At 45.6% G+C, this 16,492-nt stretch overlaps 1 protein-coding gene across 1 annotated transcript; it reads left to right on the top strand.

Moving 5' to 3' along the window:
• The first annotated feature begins 3,278 nt into the window (after positions 1 to 3,278).
• Positions 3,279 to 4,766, top strand: LOC136550799 (putative disease resistance protein RGA3). The gene has a single exon (XM_066542386.1). It carries the CDS (start codon positions 3,279 to 3,281, stop codon positions 4,764 to 4,766), a length of 1,488 nt encoding a protein of 495 aa, XP_066398483.1.
• The last annotated feature ends 11,726 nt before the right edge of the window (positions 4,767 to 16,492 follow it).

A 16,492-nucleotide genomic window follows, 5' to 3' on the forward strand; every position in this document is an offset into this window, starting at 1 on the left:
AGTCTAAATGGTTTATCCATTCTTGAATCTTGGGGAAATATTTCTTCTTTGCTCTGCATAGCATTGTTTCTAGCTCCACGCTGTCCTCCCCGCTGCTGGGCTCCTGGCGCCCTCGGTGCCGGCCTCGCCGCGGGCACCGGCCCCATCAGCTGGCCGCCAAGCGCGGCCAGGGGTGGCGGTGCTTGGCCGGCCGTGGCCCCAGGTGGTGGCGCGTGGCCGGTTGCACGCCCTGGTTGGCCGGCACCGACCGCGAGCGTCGGCGCGTTTCTAGGCGGCAGCTCATGGCTGGGAGAGCCCCGGGTTGGTGTGTTAGCAGCCTGCCCCTACCCGTGCCTGTGACAGTTGAGGACGACGCGCTGGAAGCTGAAGAGGAGGCTGACGCGCCTGAAGCTGAAGAGGGGGCTGCTCGGGCTGTCCGGCCTAAGAGACTGCGTCGGCCCAATACAAGGATTGTTGGCCCAATGTGGCAAGCCTAGTAAATGTATTAAGTAGCAGCAAGGAGAGAGGGAGGGCACGGATGATAGACACAAAACAAAACTTTGTTTCTGAGAAAATCCGGCCATCGCGCCGTTCACTGCTTGTTCTTTCGGTTATTCCTTCTAGTACTTTCTCCTTCTAGTAGTTTACCCTTACAATTGGTATCAGATTTCTGTTCGAGTCCTGGCCTCCGATCCCCATCATACCCACTTTACCCGTCTGCAACGCTCTCTGGGAGCCATGGAGCCGAATCTCAAGTTGGTCCTGGAGGAGATCCAGAAGTCAAAGGAGGACTTTGGGCGTCGTTTCGACGAGCACAACGAGCAGTGGGAGCGGCGCTTCGCCGATCTCGAGCTTAGCCACTCCGCCCGCGACGCCGCCGTCGACAAACGCCTCGATTCCATCGAGCTCGCGGGCGCCGACACGGCGTACACCATCGGCCGTCGCGTTGCCGATTTGGAGGCCGTCCGCATCGATCTCCTCCAAGATGAGTGCGACGACCATGTCATCGCCCTTGAGGTGGCCGCCACGGACCTCGGTAGTTGGCGCCCAGAGATGGAGGCGCTCATCGATGACCTACGACTCGAGATGCAGAAGCTCTCCCAAGGTCGCGACTCTAAGGTGTTCGACGTTTTGCCTCAATGGCCTACCGTCGTCGCCTCTTCTTCCTCTGCGCCCAGTGGGCACGGCGAGGCATCATCTCACCGGGATGGTGGGTTCGGGACCGGGGCGGTCTGGACTCATGTCCCAGTCATGGGTAAGCAATCTGACCCCCCGCCTCCTCCTCCTCCTCCTCCTCCCCTTCATCCGCGCTCGACACCACAGCTTCCGCACCGGCCACCTGCTCCACCGTACCCTTCTCCGCACCTTCCTCCGCATCCGCACCCTTCTCTGCATCAACCGCGCCCCCTCCGCTCTACATACCTCCTCGTCCACCACTTTCCATTCCTCGCCATCCAACCCCGCACGACACCCATGACCTTCCACATCCAACTGGACGTCTTCCTAAACTTCCATTCTCTAAATTCGATGGCGAAAACCCACGCCTCTGGCATTCCCGCTGCGAGCGCTACTTCATCATGTACGCCGTAGATCCCTCACTTTGGGTTAGCGTCGCAACCATGTATGTGGAAGGCGCCGCTGCTAGCTGGTATGAATCCATCGAAAGCACCCCAGCCACTGCAAATTGGACAGCCTTCTGTCAAGCCTTGCACGATCGATTTGATCGAGATCAGAAGGAAGCATTAATCCGTCATTTATTCCACATCAAACAAACTTCTACGGTGTCGGAATATGTCGAGCGTTTCTTAGTGTTAATTGATCACCTCAAATCTTATTCTGCCTCTACTGATCCCCTGTTCTATACAATGAGCTTTATCGATGTCCTTCGGCCCGACCTCAAAGCTATGATTCTGGTTTCTAGACCACAAACACTCGATGCTGCTATCTGCATGGCTCTTGTGCAGGAGGAGGTGGCTGGCCAAGCGGGCGCACCGTCTTTGTTCTGTTCGTCGGCACCCGTTGAGTGGTCTTCTAAGCCCACACCACGGACCGCGCTGCCGCTACCCACACCTCTGCCTCGTGTCGACAAGCCCGTGGCGAAGCCTGCAGCCGCCGAGCCCATGGCAACATCTTCAGCTTCTGGTGCTTTGGCTGCTGTCAAAGCGTACCATCGACATTGGGGTTATGCTACAAGTGCAACGCCAAGTGGAGTAAGGATCACCGGTGTGCCCCCGAAGTCCTGCATGCGGTCGATGCTCTTTGGGAATCGTTGGACCCTGATGTTGTGCCGGCTGCAGAACACTCTGATGATCAACCAACTGAACAAGTGTTTTTGGCCATCTCCAAGTCTGCCGTGTCTGGGGTACCTGCTGCTCGACTAGGCGCCGGCACGTGGCCAGGCGCAGCGTCAGCAGGCGGAGTGTGGCAGGGAGCGCCTGCAGGAGGCTGCGCGTTGCCGGTTGCACCCATAGGCGGCGGCGTGACCCCGGGAGCGCGGCGGTGAACAGGCGAGGCTGCGCCCTTCGTGTTCAGGTGCATCGACCGGTGTTCGAAGATCGAAGATTTGGAGCAGACTCGGGATATCTACATACAAGATCGGATCGGACTCTAATTTTGTTCTCTGTCGGTGTTTTTGCGGATTGTTTTGCTTCTGCCCTGTGGACGATTCCCTGAAGGCTTTTTAGGTGTAGGGATATGTGCAGAACTATAGCCTTTCGAAATAATATTTTACTGTTGGAGATATCATGATCAGGAAGTGTGACCAATATTTTGTGGCAAAAAATCTAAAATTGGCAGATAGTGGCATCCCAATATGTGAAGGTACTGGAAGACTGAGTTAGTATTTGATCGAGACCCTCTGCCTGACATAGAAGACTAGAAACAGGGGAGAGTAAGGAATCAACGTAAGTACAGTATGTTGCATGGAAACCCAATTGCATAGATCATAAATGGTGATGGTGCAGTGTCCCATGAAGCAAAGGTTGGGTAATAGTTGTTGACAATGACACAGACAATGTCAATCACAACATTTAGTTTGAGGCTGAGCAGCCCCAATGTTCGGACAACTCATAGCAGCCCCAATGTCCGGACAACTCATAGCAGCCCCAATGTCCGGACAACTCATAGCAGCCCCAGTGTCGGCTATTGACTTCTTCTCAGGTTAGTTCTTATATATATGTCTTTGCTCTCCTTGGAGTTCTGATAAGAAACATAGAAAAACACAGTCTCAGAAACACCAAACTTACTGCCTGCTGTCCTGCCCATCTTCTGTTTCTCGTCCTAAGAAGATAGAGCCCCAAATGGAGATTTGCCTTTCTGCAGTTCTGGGTGAGCTTACTACAAGATCCATAAACTTTGTCCTCAGAAAACTCTCAAAGCCACCAGCACTCAAAGTTGAGGATCGCCTGGACAAGGTCCTGCTGAGAGTGAAGGTCATTGTCGACGAGGCCATGGGGCGGCGCATCACAAACCAAGCTATGCTCCAGCAGCTTGACATGCTGAGAGACGCCATGCATCGAGGATATTACATGATCGAAGCCTACAGATGCCAATCTCACAACAAAGAGAAGGATAAAGATCACATTGTGAGTCACTCTTCACAATCCTCCAAAGCAATTTCTGCCCAAAACTTCTGTTTCTCCAGTAGTGGAACTAGTACACAGATTTTGGAAGAAATGAATGGAGTGCTCGACAGTTTGAGCTCCATGGTCCTTGATGCCAGTGAGCTGATCCTCTTTTTGGAGAGCTATCCCCGCATGTACCGTGAGCCCTACAGCATGCATATCCTGTTGAGGAACTGCATGTTTGGGCGCCAGATGGAGACAGAACTCATCATCAACTTCCTGCTTCACAGTGAGTCTGGTAGTACTGAAGAATTGGAGGTCCTACCGATTGTCGGTCCTGGCAGAGTTGGGAAAAGCACCCTTGTTGCCCATGTGTGTAAGGATGAAAGAATCCGCAACCATTTCTCGGAAATCTTCTTCCTGCACAAACATGATTTTATAGATGGTGAGCATCCTTTTTCCAACGAAAGATGTGGGATGAAGCATCAAAGTAGCTTGTCGAACTCGAATAGTGAGAGGAGACTGTTAGTTGTTGAGTTAATTGGGGATCTCGACGAAGATACATGGGGAAGGTTGTATTCTGCTTTTAAATGGAGCGTCCAAAGCAGTAGTAAAATCATAGTCACAAGTCGGTCTGACAAGATCATAAAGTTTGGAACAACACAAGCACTAACTCTAAAGTATCTATCCCAGGAGGCATATTGGTATTTCTTCAAGACACTTACATTTGGAAGCCTGGATCCCAAGACACATCCAAGGCTTACAGGCATAGCCATGGAGATATCCAGGACACTGAATGGTTCCCTCATTGCTGCAAACGTCACTTCTCTTGTGCTGAGGGGTAACTTTGACATTCACTTCTGGTGCAAGGTTTTGGCATTCTTGAGAGGGTCTTACCAGAAGCATGTCTCCAGATTTGGCGATCATCCAATCGATCTTATGAACCAAAATAGGCCTGCACGTTTCGAGAGAATTGCTGCACGCTCTGAAGATTTCATTGTTCACTGTGAGCATCAACGCTCTTCACAAGAGGATGTTCCCGAGATAAAACTCCACGATCTTGTGTATGGAAGCATTAAGCCACAGGGAAAATTTGAGGTCCTAGCATGGAAATCTGAGATACCACCCTACTACAGCTATGTTTATGCTAGTGAAATCCCAGAGCTAAAAACAAAAGCTGCCAAGAGGAAGCGTTGTATGAAAAATGAAGTCGTGCCTTGTTAGTATTTCCCTTATATATGGCTTTTACAACAGTAATATATCTGTATCTGTATGAATGATTTTACGTGTAACTAGTACATAAACCCGTCCTCCTGTACGGGCTAGCGTTTTAGAAGACATAAACATTTTACTGTTTAATATATATGACTAATAAAAATCAATTATATTAATTTGCATGTTTTTTCACATTGTTTATTTTCTAAAAAATAAGCATCATAGATACTATGTAGTGTCTACCTAGTTTTGACAAACTTATTATATACTGATGTATTGGTTTTGCACCTCTATCAATGCCTTATTCCCTCTTTACATGGAACATTTGTGTCTCTCGAGTATGCGTTTAGTTAAACTATTGTGGCTTTTGTTGTTGTCCATATCTTAAGAGGCCATGAATCTATATTTTGTTTTTCAAATTTTAATATTGTTTGTTGCTACAAAATTTTGACCCTCAAGTTAGGTTGAAACTCTTGTGCTTGGTATATCTTTTATCAAATCTGCTTTTGTGTATTTCATTAAAAATAAGGACTTTAGTTTCTAAACTCCACTCTTAAGTATTCAGTTATTTAAAACCTGCACCACATCACTTAAGATCAGTAGTAGAGCTTGAACTAAGATCTTGGATGCGTACTGATGCTAACCTCAGGAGGTTCTTAAAATTTAAGCCTTACGATTATTATTTGCTCCAAAACAATTTCAAAGGCCAAGTAGATATACTTACATATAGTTTGCAATAACCTCTCCCACTTCTCAAGACATTTAAATTATCTTTTCATGAACTGTATGTGTAGTAATTTTTCATTATCGCTACTACACAAATGATTTCACGAGGCATTGCTCATTTATTAATGTAGGCAAGAAGACTGGGTGTAGCACCCGGTTTTACGAACAAAACCAGATACACACCATATGTGAGCCCAGGAAGTCAAATCTCACATATAACTATAAATAAGGGTAATATCGAAAGACAATGCTCAATATATAACGTACTTCGTATAAATAATATAACCTTGGACAACAAACAGCGGAAAGACAACTCAGATTTTCGGGTGAAGACTCCAATTCCACAGGGTCAACTAACTGGTTGATCACAAGCCTAATTCCTCTAAACTCTAGCAATCTGGTACCCATCCGGGATTTTTCCAAAGATTTAAAAAGTAAAGCAAGTGTAAGTGCATGTCGTACTCAACAAATATAACATGGAGTTCATGAGGCTCAAAAGGCTGACACTGGTTTAACTGCAATTAGCTTTTAATGCGTCATCTTTTAGCAATTGGGTGGCAACAAGTTTATTCACAAGCCCATATAAACACATGATCAGGTAAACATGAATAATGAATAGCATAAACAATTAACCATTACTGAGCATCTTTATCATCAGTATCATCAGTGTTCATCGTCTATTCCGTAAGGGTCCAAGGCCGCTCGTGACCGTGAGCACGACCGATATACCAGTTTTACACTCGGCAGAGGTTGTACATTTTCACTATAAGTCATGATTTACCCTTTCGCCCGAGGTGATCAGCCTCTTGACCCACTACCAAGGAAGGTCAGTAGGGTTCACTATGAAGCCTTTCAAAGGTCCGTCTAACAAGATAGGGTCATTAGATTCACTCAGCAAACAGACGTAGAGCCCCCCTTCCCGATGGCACAATGACGTGCAACCTATACACAAGGGGATAGAGGCTGCACTATACTTGATTCGGCAAGCCATTCTTACGCCAAAAAAGATAACCACTAACGAGCTAGAAAAAGGTCATCATACTGAGCTAAAGCTAGAGCCATGTAGCCCTTACAGTTGTATTGTAAGTCCCGGATGTTCGCTTACAGATAAGTCCTTAGGGAGAGAAATCTAGAGCACCATAAAATAGTCCAATGCTCTAGCCCCCCTGTTCCATGTTGTTAAAAAACATCTTTTAGTGTTTATTGCATAATTCATTAGTCAAGTTACAAGATCATGCTTTAGTTTGAGCACTAGCATCATACTACCCAATGCAATACCACATAGGTAACAAGGAATCTAGGATATTAAATAGCTAGGAAACTTACTATGATCGCCAAGGTAGACACATGCATATGATTAAATTATTAAAGTGAATTGGACAACAAGGAAGATCATATGCTATACTTGCCTTAGACTCAGATCCTTCTTCTAGTTCAAACCTTCAATGGAACTCCTTCTTGATCAACACGTAAAGCTCACCGACTGGACATGATCATAAAGCACCACACAAGCACTCATGCAATCATATACGAAGCAAACAATAGAAATAAATTAGAAAAGTACACCAAACATATGAAACAAGTAAAAATGTTTTAAAGATGTTCTACACATTACTACGAACACACAGACGCGAAAACCACGCTAATTGGAGCTATAACGGAAAAGTTATGAACTAAACAAGATTTTTTTTAATAAAATTATAGATTAAATTTTAACCTCAAATTTTAAAAGTTGGAAATATATTTAACAGTAGTATAAATATGTATATTACACAATTACGAATCTAACGCAACTTGAACAGGTCAAATCAGAGTTAAAACAAAGATTTTATGGCTAAAACAAGATTAGTGGCAAAATTGTAAATAGATGAAAGCGTATTTTGGATCTAACCAAAGAAACTACGTTTTCAAAAGAAGAAAATATATTTTGAATCTAACGGAGGGATTTTACGCTTTTGAAAAAAGAAAACGTATTTTGAATCTACTAGAAAGAAACTACGCTTTTGAAATAGGAAAACATATTCTGGATGTGCGCCATGGACTGCGGGTTATATTACGCGAAACTGCAGGGGCTCTTATGCAAAATTAGTAGGCGAAGGGGTACGGTGAGATCTGGACCGTTGGATCTAAAGTGGATGGTGCAGATTAAAACAAGGAGGGAGAGGGAAACGACAGGTGGCCAAAACAGGACTACAGGCGGTGCAGGACATGGTCGGCGGTGAGCGGTGCACGGAAAAATGGCCTACGGGCCATGGTTCGACTTGGGAAAGATACAGAGAGCAAGAGGAGGCCAAGGCGAACTTACCACGACAAAAAACGGTGGCATGGAGCGGATGGAGACGGCGCTATGAGCTCGAGATGGCGGACGACGTCGACGGCGATGCCTAGGGCTACGGCGGCGCAGTGACTCGGCGGATGCGGCTTGCTCTAGAGCTTGGTAGGGAGGCGACACGATGCGGACGACTGCTATTTATGGCCTGGGGATCATCTGGGCGCGCACGGCAAGGCGGACAAGGCAGGGCAACTTCAGACTCTCGAGTGCGGAGCCCGCTTCGACTATGACAGAGGTAAGGGATGGTGCTGACTCGGGGGGGGGGGGGCACTTGTCAGCAACAAAGCATGGGAAGAGGGAAAGCGGCGCGGGCGACGCTGGGATGTGCGCGGAGGAAGTGAGCAGATGGGCCACACGGGAGCGGGAGCGGGCGACGTGGCGTTGCTGTGCCAGCCGACTGGGCCTTGTGGAGAAGTGGAAAAAGAGAAGCGGGCCGCGGGGGAGAAGTGAACCACGTGGGAGAAGATGGGAACGGGCCAGCTGGGCCAGAAAGGAGAGATTGACTGTTTTTTTTTCTTTTTATTTCTTTTCTTTTTCTAGATTCTATTTTCAAATCCAAATTCAAATATGATCCAAATCAAATTCAAATATCTTTTCAAGATGAGAACTTTTGGGAGGTTTCCAAAACTAAACTTTTGCAAACTTTTCAAAACTCTTTTATTTTCCAATTCTCTTTTCCGTTCTTTTCTTTATTTCAAAGCCATTTTCAAATTCATTTTCAAAAGCATTTTGAATTCATTTTGAATTTTGGATTCAACCACTCATTGCAATAAATCAAATGCACCAGCATGTATGCACATCCATGTAGCTACTCCTTATGGTGAATTTTAATATAATGAAAAATACTCTTTTTCCTATATTTCATGTGCACAAAAATTCATAAATAAATTATTTTAATCCTATTTTCAAAAGAACAAATTTTAGTGTGTTACACTGGGCGGCCGCCTCCGTTAATTGGTGGCAGGGCTCATGGCTAGTGCCTGCGTGCGTTAACCATTAGCAGATGCAGGCAGCTTTAGACGTCTACCTCTGTTAATCGAATAACCGAGGTGGGCACCATAAGGAGACTGCCTCCGTTAATGGACTATTAATGGAGGCGAACGACTTCCTCGGTTAACCGATTAACGGAGGCGGTTGAGCTAAGGCGATCGCCTTCATTAATGGGCGATTAACGGAGGCGACCGCCCTTATAATGCCTGCCTCCGTTAATTGATGGCTATAAATGCAGCCCCCAGCCACCCCCACCTTCTTCCTCCATGAGCTCAAACTCTCTATTTGACGTGTTTGAGATCCAAAACTCTAAAAAATCACCATTTTTTAGAGGGAGGAGTTTTGCTCTTGGATTCCTTGAAGGAGAACACCGCAGGAGGTTGTTATGCATTCCCACATCCTTATTCTGCTCTCTTTTTGAAGATTTGGGTGATCTACATCAGAACTAGTTCTTCATGGAGGAGAGATAAAACATATCTAGTTCTTGATCTGCTGTAATTTCTTTGTAATACTGCTATACTTATGTTTTGTTCGCTGCATGTGTAAGGTTCGATGGCATGGAAAGGTCAGAATGGATGTACCAGACATCGACGCTATCATTGGCCTACATAGGTTGGGTGAAAAAGTTTGTTGACACTACTCGAAAGCATAGTCTGATTGTGAAGCGGTAGGAAATCATATGTCTGTGTTCTCACAACAAGAATAAGCTTGCCCATGAAGGCGGCGTGGTGCAATCTCACAGGATCAGGTTTGGTTTCATCTATGAATACATGGTCTGGAGGTTTCATGGAAAAGTAGATGCGAGTGGCAGTGCATCTTGAGTAAACTCATCGTTGACGACAGTGAATGCAGACCATGCAAGAGAACCCTCATCATCATCAACCGGCGGGCACGGCGTTGCTGGCAACAATGCTGATTTCATCATGATGGATGATTTAGTCCAAGACATGGTCGACGGTGGGGGAAAAGTGGATGGTGATCCGGCTATGTTGGAGCCCGAGGATGCAGAGCCTTTTGAGGGATTAATTAACTACCTTGATAATGGCCATGTTCAATTTGGGAGCCTGAGGTGGCTAGAGAATTTTTAAGAGATGAAGTAGGCGGCAATTGATCCGCTCTATAAGGACTATCAGAAGCAATGGAGGGCGTTGCATTTTGATATCCAAATGCTGATGCCAAAGGCTCTTTTTGGCTGGTCTGACACTAGCTTCAACGACCTATTACGTATCCTTGGTTTAGTGCTTCCAAAGGATAACAAGGTGCCCAACAATACTTATCGGGCAAAGAAGTTGATCCGGCTAGTGATGCTGAATTTTCAAAGGTTCCAAGCTTGCGCTAACCACTGTATCCTGTATCAGGGCCAGTATGCGAGCTTGGAGAGCTATCCACACTATGGCTTGAGTCGATATAAGAGGAATGCCAGTGTTCATGTGGATGCGAACGACGAGGGAGCCTCGGGTGGGCCAAAGAAGAAGGTGGCCAAGAAGAGTAATGCGAAGCAGATCTCGTCTCATGAGGGGAAGAGGGTTACACGTAGAGGAGAATTCCTGCCCTATCGATTTGGTACCTGCTCGTGATCGATCGCCTGCGTTGTATATTCGAGAACCCCAAGGATGCCTAGCTGATGTCCTGGCATGCATCTGGTGATCTCACGAAGGATGATGGCAAGTTGCAACACACTACCAATACCCTATAGTGGTAGTGTTTTGATGCCACATTCCCAGAGTTTGGCAAGGAGGCGAGGAATGTCAGGTTTGTGATGAGTACCGATGGGATGAATCCGCTCGGTGACCTCAACAGTTCGCATAGCACTTGGCCGGCCATCCTTATCATCTATAACCTACCTCCCTGGTTGTGTCAGAAGCACAGGTATCCTTTGCTGACCATGCTTATTTCCAGACCGAAGTAGCCCAGCTTTGATATATATGTGTTCCTAGAGCATGGAGTACATGAAGCTACTATTGGAGAAAGGACTTGAGATAATGGATGCATCCCAAATAATAAAGAAATTCACTCTCAAAGTCATCATGTTTGTCACCATCATCGATTACCCTAGTCTTTTCACTATTGGGGCAGATCAAAGGGAAGTTCGGCTACGCAGTTTGCCTTGATGGTACCTGCTACGCTTACCTTAAGGGATCCAATAAGATGGTGCACATGAGGCACATGCAATTCCTCGTTAGAGGGCATTGGTACTGATCAGGTGTGATGAATGAGTACTTCGACAACAAGGACGAGCCACAAACTGCCAAACCAATGCAAGAAAAGATGAGGTATGGGGAACGGGTGTTTGGCATGGTGAAGGACATAGAGGTCAAGTTCAAAAAGAATAAAAAAGAGGGGAACACGACAAGGAAGAGAAAGTTGGATAAGATAGAGGAACTACCTGTCATCGTTCCTTTCAAGAAGTCAAGTTTTTTCAAGTAACTGTCGTACTGGAAGTAGCTGGATACGCCCCATGCTATCGACTCATGCACCTGGAGAAGAATGTCTTCGAAAGCACAATTCACGTCTTGCTAGACATCATGGGAAAGACGAAGGATTTATGTCCTTGCCGCCCACCAGTTCGGGTAAGTAAAAAGGCTACTTCAAGCGTATATTTAGCTACTAGGATCACCCCTTTTCATATTTGAAGATCTGAAACTTGTATTGTTTGAATGGTGCAGCGAGGGTGTCATGGGCCACTAGATTGCATTTCAAATGTATCCTTAGTTTGGAGCGGCCATTTTGTTATGACTATTTGGATACTCCAAAAGAAGGGTACATGTTAAATTTGTCATTGACTCCCGTGGTTTTCGTATAGTGTTTACAAGATGTACTTCGAGATTCTAGAATCCCTCGATTTAAGATCCGAGAAGAAGAATGGCAACAGAATAAAAGTCAGGCACAACTTCTCGGTAGATATCAAAAGTCGTGTGTGCTATTATATCGTGCATGCTCTCTATATGTTCTGATCGATTGTGTATTTATGTCATGTAGTGGTTCAACAACCTATTGGTAAACTATTACGTGGATACTACGTTTGCAAGTACTGGCAAGTTCAGCATCAGCTACAAGGAGCTCATGAATGCAAAATGTGGATGGGTTTTAATCTAGCTTTGGCGGGCATGCTTAAGATACGTTTTGAACTTCCAGTGATATATGAAAATCTTAAAAGCTTTAGGCTTTGTTTGGCTGCACTCCAACGCATCTCAATCCGCATGTATTGGGGGTGGATTGAGGTGAAAAATCAACTAATTTCTACTCCAATCTACTTCAAGCACGTAAATTGAGGTGGATATGAAAGCAGCCAAACAAGCTCTAATTGCATAATAAAGAGGGGGGAAATCTTTTCTCTAGAAAAGATGGTGGCGGTAGTGTCCATGGTCGTGTTGTTGCTGATATGTCAACAGCTGTGGAGCGAGTTAGCAAATGGTTGTGCTCTTGCATTACGCGCCATCTAACAATATTATTAAACGCGGGGGCATGATACTTTTGCATCGCACGAGGATCATGTGGCTCATAGAGGATCTCCAGATAGTAATGATAAGAAAGCTTATCTATGAACGTGGAACCACAATAGAAGAAGAGCGTGATGGTGGCTAGGAGCACGGAGGGCCAGCCAGTCGGCAGCTGAGAAACTCCTATGGGGGGCCAGGGCAAAGATCTGCATTGTCGCGTGTGGTCCGAAGGATGATGACGACAAGATGAATGGTTGCAACACATCGATTGTCCGGCAGTGGATTGAGAGCTAGGACCACGAGGGGCGATGGTGGTGGTGGCTCACATCGCTCGCTTCTTCCCTTTCGCTCATCTGGAACTTTGGATCCGCACGCTGTGGATGCTAGATCCGCTGCCTGGGCTCTCCATGCGCCACCGTAGGGAGGTCGGCACCACCAGAGATGGTCGCCGCCACCGGCGGAGGGGAGTCGCCACTGTCACCGTCGAGGTGGAGAAGGACGGTCACAGCCACCGTCAGGGCGGGGGAGGGGACGACGCTATTGGGGGAGTGAGGGGCACCGCCGATGCACTAGCCGTCATGGGTGAAGGAGAGAGGGAGCGCCCAGATGTGTCATTGCTGGTGTATGGGGAGAGGACCGCGGGGGGCGCCGCCGCCATGTGCACGTCCGGCGCTTCGGATGCGCCGCCTAGGCTGCCCGTGCGCCACCTCGGGGAGTGCGCCATGGATGCCATCAGGTGGGGAAGAAACGTCGTGGCCGCCGTGGCAGGAAGATCCACCAGAGCAGTCGTCGAAATCGGCGAAGGGGTCAGGATCTCGCCGTCTATTGAGGAGGCTTGGAGGGGCACGACCGCCACCAGTATGAGAGGAGAGAGAAAACAGCTGGAGAGAAATGAGAGGCAACTAGGGTGTAAATGAGGGGTAGCATGGTCTAATGATTTGAATTAGCTGATGGATCCAAACACTCCAGCTAGCTAAACTTTAGCTGGAGCAAGCTAAACTTTACCTGAGTTGGATCTAAACAAGCCCTAAAAAGTAACGGTAAGAGAGCTTATCTATGAACGTGGAACGCACAATGCATGCAAGAGTGCCCTTTTTTTTTGATAAGGAAAGCTTTATTAATTTCAAGATCGTTACATCAAGATGATACAAAGACCTTGAAACACTTCCGGCCTCTGTATAACAAGGATACACACAGCCTTACAAAAGATCTTAAAACAAAAAGGCACACTAATAACGCTTAATCCGAAGACTAGACTGCCACCCATGTGCCCGGGTAAAAAATTCCTTGGCCACCTACGCCAAATGTTAAGATGCCGCTACAACCAAACCTTGCGAAGTTGGCTTCTGTAGGACAGCCCATGTACGAAGCCCGTGAATAATCGAGTAATGCAAGAGTGCCCTGCATAGCACGATCCGTAGTTGACGGCTTGACACGTTCACACACGTTCGGAGAGAGAGAGGCCGGCCGGCCGGATGACGATATGATGCGTGCTTCTTTAGTATAATATAACTACTATATCTTGTTATGAAATAACTTTATTTATCTATGTCTAGCTGATTGCAATATGCCTCTATCTTGCTGACAACGACTTAAACACACCATCAGCTCCATCTCGGCATTAGTTTTTTTAGTCATAGTTCCGTGCATTGCTTATAAGATGCATCGGAGTGATGGAACCTTCCTGGGCAAACTAATTCTTTATAGGGTACGAATGAATCAACCCATGCTCCTGCCTAGAATCTCGTTACATGAGTATTAAAAGTTCAGTGATTAATTTAACTGATTAAGATACTCGACAATCCTATCTAGTTGTCATAAATTAATTTACCATTTATTTTATATATGTAGTGGTATTATTTTATTATCGGAATAGGGTACATATATTAATACGATTTTTAATGAATTATCAATAGAGTCCGTTTGTTAGGAGAACATTCTTTCTCATAATCTGTCTCAAAATTGATTAAGCAAGAAAAATATATACATATGTGCACTACTACAAAAAGGTCACCACCACTGGTTCGGAACCTTCCACCGCTGCCGGTACTGACCCTCGGCGGTGAACTGTTGACCGTGATAGCCAAGGATATCACTGCCAGTTCAAAACCTATGGTGGTAATCTGCTACCACTGCCGGTTCACCATTTTATCTAGCTGTGACAACGGCTAGGTCATCGTCGGTTTGAAGTTTGAACCGACGTTGCTGATCCTGTACGTTGTTGGTTCATAGCATGAGCCGGTGGTGACGATCATTCGATCACTGCTGGTTGGTTGTGCACTCTTGTGGTGATTAGCGTTTGGTCACCACCAGTAAGTGATTCAACCCGGCGATAATGAACAATTGATCAACATCATATCATGCATTTACCAGGTGGTGATCACTATTAGTTCACCACCAGTAACTAATTTTGATTCAGCATCGATGATCTTCTACATCACTGGAATATTATTGCATGAGGCTATGATATTGCATTTTCCCAATATTTATTGAGATGAATCCTAATAGCAAATTCAACAAGCCATACACATATAATCTTTTGGGTTGAGTTGGGCCTGAGGTCTTGGTTTGTTGACCTGGACTGAGAGGCGCGGGCTCGTGGGTATAGCAAGATAGGCCGAATCTGCTCTGGACTGTAACCGGTGGTATTCAAGCCCATTGTTGTTAAATCTAGAAAATCTCATGGGTCAAATGGTGATGGGGGAGCTCGTTAACCTCTTGGAGGATCACAAGGTTTGTGTGTAGCATGGAGCGTGTTTGACTCAGAGCCTGGATTACATCTTCCGGAGATCACACAGAATTGTGTGATCTGAAGAGTTGAGCTCGATGTGTGACATGATAGAGTGTCAGGTTTAGTTCCACATCGATAATCGCTAGTCTTTTCAGTTAAGTTAGGCCCGAGACCTTGGTTTGTTGTGGGCTCCAATGAACCTGAGCGTGGGGTGCTCACTCGTTGGTTTAGCGAGTTAAGCAGATCTGTTGCGCACCTTAAGCCTGTTCGCTTGCTCGTAAACGATCGTAAATTTCCAGCCAGGAACAGTGTTTTTCTCTCACACCAAACCAGCCAGCAGTAAATAATCCACGATCGTTTACGGCCTTCCGAACAGGCTGTTTATGGATTGTTTGGATCTTATATAAGTTTTGTGAAAACCAGAATCCTTAAATCCCATTTTTAGTTTGTTATCCAGAAAACCATGTTTGTTTTCTTTAACTAAGGCCCCGTTTAGATCCAAAAAATTTTGGATTTTGGCTCACTGTAACATTTCGTTTGTATTTGGTAATTAGTGTCTAATTATGGACTAATTAGGTTCAAAAGTTTCGTCTCGCGATTTCTCGACCAACTGTGTAATTAGTTTTTTTTTTCGTCTACATTTAGTACTCCATGCATGTGCCGCAAGATTCGATGTGACGAGTACTGCGCAAAATTTTTTGGAATCTCAACAGGCCCTAACTTGGAGACCAGTAAAATCAGTTTCTAGTAAACTTGGAGTACCGAGTTTTACAAGAAACTACTGCTAGATGTTTTTATTTTTATAGAAACTGGAAAGCATAGCCTGTTTCTCCTGCCATAATCTCACATATTCATAGTTATTTGATTTAAAGAGAAAAGCATAATATATAACTAAAAAATAACAGAATACCTACTTAAAGCAGGTCAACCTAAAATTCATGGTAAAACCTATTTTCTAAAAACAGATTTCAAATGATGATACCTAAACAACCACTTAACATCATTGACACGTTTTCATGGGCAGCAGGTCCTAAATCATACTACTTCGAAGGTCTTTAATTGCATTCTGTGGCTAAAATTAACCCTACAAATATTGATTTATTGCAGCTGGATGTGGGAAGAAATATATGGTCAATACAAGAGTGCACGTCTGTTAGAATAAACTACTGCTTCCTTGTGTGAACACACAGCAAAGGAAGGCAGCGCCGAAAAGGCCCCCCTGCTGTGGTACTGTAGCCGCTGTAGAGGCAGGCGCCGAATAGCTCACCTACCGCACTGTAGGCACATGCAGGGATAGGCACAGAAGTCAGTCGTGCTGTGCTATCTAGTTACTATTACAGCATGTGCGTTGTACTAGGACTAGATGGATAGAGTTGTATAAATAGACTACCACAACAACTTAGTAAAGAGAGTTCAGATTTGCCATCTCTCATATAGAGCTTAGGCCAACGCTGGTGTCTTGTACTGTGTGTGTATGCTCTGTTCTCCCTCTTCTTCAACCTCGAGTCATAGTGTG

Source organism: Miscanthus floridulus, chromosome 4 (genome assembly GCF_019320115.1).
Source record: "Miscanthus floridulus cultivar M001 chromosome 4, ASM1932011v1, whole genome shotgun sequence".
Taxonomy (NCBI): domain Eukaryota; kingdom Viridiplantae; phylum Streptophyta; class Magnoliopsida; order Poales; family Poaceae; genus Miscanthus; species Miscanthus floridulus.

Coding starts and splice junctions, on each gene's coding strand:
- LOC136550799 (XM_066542386.1), top strand. CDS start 3,279: ATGGAGATTTGCCTTTCTGCAGTTCTGGGTGAGCTTACTACAAGATCC.